Below are 6262 nucleotides of genomic sequence, written 5' to 3'. Positions count from 1 at the left end.
AACAGTTGTCCGGGAAGTGCAAAGTGTAAAGACTGAAAGCAATTGAGAATTGAGAAAAGCGCCAATAAAGTTAGTATGCAATGACCTAAACCTTGTGAAGAACCCTCAGGAACTTCTCCCAGAAAGTAAAAATGGCAGGAAATCACCTGCATGTGGTTCACTTATTTTCCGCTAAATAAACTTCTTAAATAAGAAAAACAAACTGAATCTTTCCTGAAGGACACATTCTCGTCGTTCCTGCCTTTTTTTTCCTCCAGGGTCTCCTCCCACTGTCCAAAAACACTTGGTCGCTTCATTCTCCAATCATTGCCTCCATATGACCTTCACGGGATCCTCTACTGTCACATCAACTTACTTCCTGTTCTTCTCCCTTCGTTCATGAATCTCCCTAGGCCTTGAACCTCATCGTCCTTCTACCCAGATCTTCACCATACCTCCTCTGTCCATATCCAGACCATCTCGGTCTGACTTTATCTTCAAAACATCGAGCATGTGCTGCCCCTCCTTCCTGATCCTCTCTATCCTTCTCACTCCCAAAGAAAACCTCCACATATTCATCTCTGCTGCCTCCTGTCCCCTCCTCTGTCTCTAAACCAGAGAGCATGGCTGGTCTTACCACCATCTCCTCCACCTTTTAACGCTCTTATCACTTGACACCTTACTCCACTTGCTCCACACTGCTTGTACACATTTCTTCACTTCTTCTGCACACTCTCTATGAAGTTGTCCTTAAGTACATAAAATCCTGCACTTTCTTTATCCACTCCGTTGCCTCACCATTTCACATGGGTCCCTCTCATTCACACTCATGTATTTTGTTGAGCAAACAGCCTCTCCTTTCCAGAGCATACCTCCCACCTTCAGATTCCACCTCCCAGCATCTTCATCTCAAATGGCAGATCTTTCACAAATAAAATGGATGTGCTGACTAACAGATAGCCGCAAACAGACTCATCCAGGACTGTTGTATTTCGCTGATACTTGAGATGTGGCTCCACTCATCCATTCCAGACACGGCAATTGAGTTCACTGCCATGACAGAGACAGTTATTCCTGTCAGAGCAAGGGACTGTGTATTTACATGAACAACTGGCGCACCAATGCCACAATCATTGATAGCCACTGCTCCTCACACTTGGAGTACATGACTGTCAAGTGCAGACCCTCGTCTCTACCACAAGAGTTTCCTGTTGCCATCGTGAATGCTGTGTTTATTGCACCGAGTTCTAATGCTAACTCTGCCCTTACCTATCTGCCCAATGCCACTAGCAACCAACAGAACCAGAAAACCTATCCAGAGGAAGCCCATATGAATGCAGGGGATCTTAGCCAACGATTAGAAGGTAGTGCTCCCCAAGTTCCATCACCATGTTCAATGAGCCACCAGAGGAGAAAATACTCCTACACTACAGGGCTGCACTGCTCCCCCATCTCAGCCTACCTTATCGTTTCCCTTCTGTTGATGGTGCCTCTCAGCAGCTGCAGGACTGTTTTTAAAACAACAACCTGGACATTTTTCAAGACCAGGATTGGGAAGTGTACACCTCAACTGTGTCTTGTTACATCTAACACTGTGTTGCCACTGTCATGGTGGACAAACAAATTTGGGTGTATCCAAACCAGAACCTGTGAAGAAGCGGAGGTCGAAGTGCTCCTAAAAGACAGGAACGGTACCTTCTCATCTGGGGATAAAGCTCAGTTCAGGGCTGCCAGAGTCCGTATGACGAAAGGCATCAGAGAGGCCAAGTTATATAAAAAGAGGGCTGAGCAGCCCAAATGACTCCAACCAAGTGGCTCTCGTTTAAACATTTATTTATTCTAGCTGTTGTCTTACATTTTTTGCTGTTAACCTCAGCAGAGGACAAATGTTTCTTGACACTTGTCATTTGTCAGGAGTCTCTGCAGAACTCAGCAGAGCAGGTTTTTCAGGGAAAACACCTGGACCATCGTGAGTGTGTGTTTGTCTGAAAAAAATAAAACACTTCTAAATGCCAGTTTCCCACTATTTCTTTTCTTGTGGAGCTGCTTCTATGGCCCATGAAATCACAGGAAGATTCTGTCAGGTTTTCTTTTACAACAAAATTCACAGAAAAGAAACCCCGGTTTCCGAGTAGAGATTTTCTATCCAACAAAACAATTCAATATCAGTTGCAATAAACAGTACAAACCCCAAAGTATGTCTTTTCAAGCAGAGCAACGTAGACCTGGAAATTCTGGATGAATAAACTGCTTGTGTGTGTGTGTGTAAAGCTGCCACCAGATCGCTTCAGATATCAGATGCAGAGAAGTGGTGCTGCATTCAGAGCCAGATCTCAGGATGATTTGTCAACGTGTTGTTGGGAAACATGTCTTTCAGTGATGCTGAGTAGATGTTGGACGGAATGTCCATCAGTTCCACTCATGTTTTTATGGAGTCAAATCCTTTTTAAATACACTTTTATAGTTGCTTTTCTTCAGAAATCCAATTTTAAACTCCATTCTAGATGTTGAACTCGTTGTTCCAAGTTTACGGCTGGACTGAAGATGACGTCTCCTTTCTTCGGTCACTTCCACAATTCATCTGAAAGCCCGAGGAGACGAGAAGAACCCTGGAAGGCAGCTTTCAGGAGGAACTCACTGAGTGCACGGGTTGGTTTGTCCCTCAAGATGAGGAGGGTTTGGGATTGAGTTCCTCCAAAACTTCTGAGCTGCCGACAGCTGGAAGGTCAGAAACACACAATTAGCTCGAATCCTGTTCCAAACTACAGGAGTCTTTTCCCTGCAGGAAACACCTCTGCTGGTTTCACATTTTGGATCTTCAGAGAGCAAGTCACTTCCAAAGAATTAAACTAAAAATGCGTCTACTTACGAGACGGAGGAGCTTCGGCTGAAATACAAAAAGAGAAGAGAAATAATTCAGCTTTGCCAGAAGAGTTTGCAGACGATGTGTCACAACATGGCGAGGCTGAAAGTCGGAGCCTCGCATGGCTTCATGTTGGGACAAAGATATTTACAATGAAACAACATCGAGTCCAAGTCAAACATCTCCCTGTGGAGGTCTCTCACCAGACTTCTTCTTATAGAAGACGTATCCAACGGCAACCGCGGCGAGCAGAGCAGCAACAACCAGTGTGATGACGACGGGGAGGACGAGGCCAGGCTTTGCTGTCCAGCAAAACACAACACAAATAGTTTCTGGTCTTGAAATCGTCTCTCTGCTTCTCTGCAGTTCAGTTCTTGTTGACCAGTTAAGTTTGACTGATCCTGACTTGAACAATTCGGCAAGAAGAAAAAGCCCGACTGATGGCAGACATGAATCCGACACACTTTGGATCTGAAGATCTGGACGCTGATGGGAAACTAGAGGGTCGTTTCCCACCTTCATCCCCTGTGAGTCCAGTCTTACCGTTGCTCCTGATGGCGTCTCTGTCCAGGACGGTGACCATGTCCTCCTTGACACCGGAGAGCTGGAACACACACTTGTATGCCCTCAGATCTCCGGGTGTGTCCGGGAGCTTCAGGTCGGCGCTCATCTGGAAGGTTCCATTGGAGTTGGGGAGGATCTCTCCAGACTCTTGAGGGACCTTCTCTCCGTCCTTCGTCCAGAACAGCTTGGCTTCCCTGGGGAAGAAACCGGTGGCGTGGCAGGTGACCGGAGAGGAGGGCGTCTTCTGGAGGAGATGCACTCCGGGAAGATCTGGAGCGTCAAGAGAAACAGAGTTTCTGTCAACGCCTGAACTCAGAAGAACTTCCATCCACACGGAGGAGGCAGATTAGAAAGTGGGCAGGAGAAGGAAGGCAGAGACATGGAGGAAGAAGAGTGAAGATACAAACATCACACCTTCTTCTGCTGTGGACAAATATTACTCCCTGTCTCGTCTAAACTTTCAATATTTAAGAGTGAAATCAGCGAAAAAGCAGAAAGGAAGAACCCAAGAATCTGCATCCAATGAACAGAGAAGCAGGAAAGAAGATCGATTGATTGATTGATTGATTGATTGATTGGTTCGTGTTCATTGGACATCAAACTGGCCTGAGATGGACAATTTTACTGGAAGTCCCAAAATTGTTTCCTCAAAATCAAGAAAATAACCAAAGATTTGAAAAGAAGTCAAAACATTGTTAAGACGACGTCAGGTCATGTGATTCCACCTGTTCTCAGCAGGGAGCTCCTCCCGTAGTCCAGAAACTTCTTCAGCCACTCAGGACAAATCTGGGTGAGGTAGTGCTTCTCGTTTTCCTTTATGGCCCCGTCATTGTCCCACTTCTGTTTGGTGATGAAAGCCTGTGGTCTCGGAGCGATCCATGTCAGTGTCTTCAGGTCCAATGAGATGAAATCTTCTCCATCATAAGACAACTGATCAAATCCGTTCACTTCTCCAGTCTCATCGTTCCACTCACAGCCAGACATAGACTGGAGAATGTGGACTCCTGAGAGAGACAGAAGCTGCAGTGAACCAGTGAGATCTCAGCACAGTCCGCTGTGTTTATTATGGGATGGACATAAACTCAGGGTGCAGAGCTGTGTGTGTGTGTGTGTGTGTGTGTGTGTGTGTGTGTGTGTGTGTGTGTGTGTGTGTGTGTGTGTGTGTGTGTGTGTTTGAACAAACCTCCAGTCTGGTTGAAACGCTGCTTTGCAATTTCAATGTTGCCTTTGAAGACCTGCTGGTGACCCAGTGAGTACTGGGTCTCTCTCTCCCAGAACTGTGGATCATCTGCTGAGACTTGGTCCATCCAGGCCTGTCTGGGTTCTGCTGTTCTGGTGTTGCTGTCATAGTGAGTTATTGGAACTTCATTCACCAGACCAACTTTCACAAACTCTGGGAAGTTTGGGACTTGAGAGGAGCCCATGTAGAAATACTTCAGGGAGTGAATCACTGGAAGAAATATTTTACCGAATGATGAGGTTTTGGTGACTGAAAATTCCATAAACAGCTTTAAGTTACTCAAAGATGTAAAAACACAGTGAATGATGGAACTTTTCTAGAACTTACACTTTGAATTCTCCAGAAAAGCAGTTCAACATTTAGTCAGAAATACTGCAAGTCAATCTCAAAGTGAAGGATTATTTCCAGTATTTTAGGAAATGGGATGATTTCAATCTGAACAGATAAAACTCTAACATTAATAGAAAGGGACTTTATTTGAAGATCTTTGCTTCTGTCCTTCCTTCATGCTGGATTTCCTGAAAGGCCTCATATCTACTTTCACTTTCGTTTTGACTGATCTTAAACTCCAAACAACGTCCATATTTGCTCCCATCTCCTCTGAACTCTCACTCTGAACTAAAAACTACAGTTTCCATCAGATCCTAAAGGTGAAATGTTGATGAGAAACAGGCTGAAGATCATCTTTGGACCAAACTAAACACGAGCTGCTGCTTCAGACTCTTTGAGGAAATCAAATGAAGCGAAAAGACACGGACTTACTGGCCGTCACGCTGGACGTTCCCATGACAACCAGCACAAGTAGAGAGATCTTCATCATCTCCAGGTTTGAAGAGCGTCCAGAAGTTCACAGATTGTTGTTCTCAAACACACGCTGGGCTTCCAGGTGAAGGATCTGGAGCTCCACTGAAGGATCCACTGGGGAGGAGCTGCAACGAACCCCCGTCTGAGCCAATGAGAATTCAGATCGGGCTGAAACGTCACGGGTCGCCAGGTAAACTCAAAATGCACAGGCTAGACGCTAAAGTCGGTCAGAATGAGTCAGAATGCTTTTATGGTCGTGGAAACATTGCTGTTTGTACTGTAAAATGCAAGGGTATAAATTATGAAAAGTATATAATAAAAAAAAACAGTTTACATATCGATGTGGGAAATACTGCGTTGTATGACGCAGTTGTTTTTATCCACTTTATGAGGCGATTTCATGATAAATAAAACTCATTTCGAGTTTCCCGCTGGTCCAAAGTCATATTAATACCGATCAAAGTTTCAATTGATGGATTTTCTGCTCTTTCTTTCCGTCCTGATCAAAATATCACGTCAAGCGTCAAAAACATGCGAGTTTCCTGTGACTGAGTTTGCCTCAGGGCGCCCTCTAGTGGACGGCTGGAGAGCTGCAACCGTTTCTCAGTGGAAATGCAGTTTTGTGAATTAAAACATTTGTTCAGTTCAACTTTCTTCACATATTGTTGTTATTAATTATCAATGCTATTCGTCCATGTGAAGGCAGTGATCGTGTTCATGTTTTCTCATAATAATAATCACGTCTACAACATTTCTATGAAATCACAATGTCCCATTTTCACAAGACACTAAATTTTGAACAAATCCTGCAC

General features: G+C 44.6%; 2 protein-coding genes across 2 annotated transcripts; both read right to left on the bottom strand.

The window, feature by feature from the left end:
* Positions 1-1795: 1795 nt before the first annotated feature.
* LOC147231395 (HLA class I histocompatibility antigen, alpha chain G-like) lies at positions 1796-3840 on the bottom strand. The gene is made up of 4 exons (XM_086152775.1): positions 3386-3840; positions 3046-3144; positions 2849-2866; positions 1796-2697 (listed from the first exon to the last, which is right to left on the bottom strand). The coding sequence occupies exons 1-4, from the start codon at positions 3732-3734 to the stop codon at positions 2642-2644; spliced, it is 522 nt and encodes a 173-aa protein (XP_086008901.1). The 5' UTR covers positions 3735-3840; the 3' UTR covers positions 1796-2641.
* A 277-nt stretch (positions 3841-4117) lies between these two features.
* Positions 4118-5562, bottom strand: LOC147231394 (major histocompatibility complex class I-related protein 1-like). Its single transcript, XM_086152773.1, has 3 exons — positions 5409-5562; positions 4590-4856; positions 4118-4410 (listed from the first exon to the last, which is right to left on the bottom strand). The coding sequence occupies exons 1-3, from the start codon at positions 5464-5466 to the stop codon at positions 4118-4120; spliced, it is 618 nt and encodes a 205-aa protein (XP_086008899.1). The 5' UTR covers positions 5467-5562.
* Positions 5563-6262: the final 700 nt, after the last annotated feature.

This window comes from Fistularia commersonii, chromosome 9 (genome assembly GCF_037954325.1).
Source record: "Fistularia commersonii isolate RoL2024-O1a breed Wild chromosome 9, RoL_Fcom_v1.0, whole genome shotgun sequence".
Lineage (NCBI taxonomy): Eukaryota > Metazoa > Chordata > Actinopteri > Syngnathiformes > Fistulariidae > Fistularia > Fistularia commersonii.
Note: the sequence above shows the minus strand (reverse complement) of the source record. Positions and strands in the feature narration are given on the sequence as shown.

Coding starts and splice junctions, on each gene's coding strand:
- LOC147231395 (XM_086152775.1), bottom strand. CDS start 3,734: ATGGAAGTTCTTCTGAGTTCAGGCGTTGACAGAAACTCTGTTTCTCTT. Junction 3,145..3,385: donor AGACGCCATCAGGAGCAACG/GTAAGACTGGAC, acceptor TTTGCTGGACAG/CAAAGCCTGGCCTCGTCCTC.
- LOC147231394 (XM_086152773.1), bottom strand. CDS start 5,466: ATGATGAAGATCTCTCTACTTGTGCTGGTTGTCATGGGAACGTCCAGC. Junction 4,857..5,408: donor AACGTCCAGCGTGACGGCCA/GTAAGTCCGTGT, acceptor TATTTCTTCCAG/TGATTCACTCCCTGAAGTAT. Junction 4,411..4,589: donor GCGTTTCAACCAGACTGGAG/GTTTGTTCAAAC, acceptor TGTCTCTCTCAG/GAGTCCACATTCTCCAGTCT.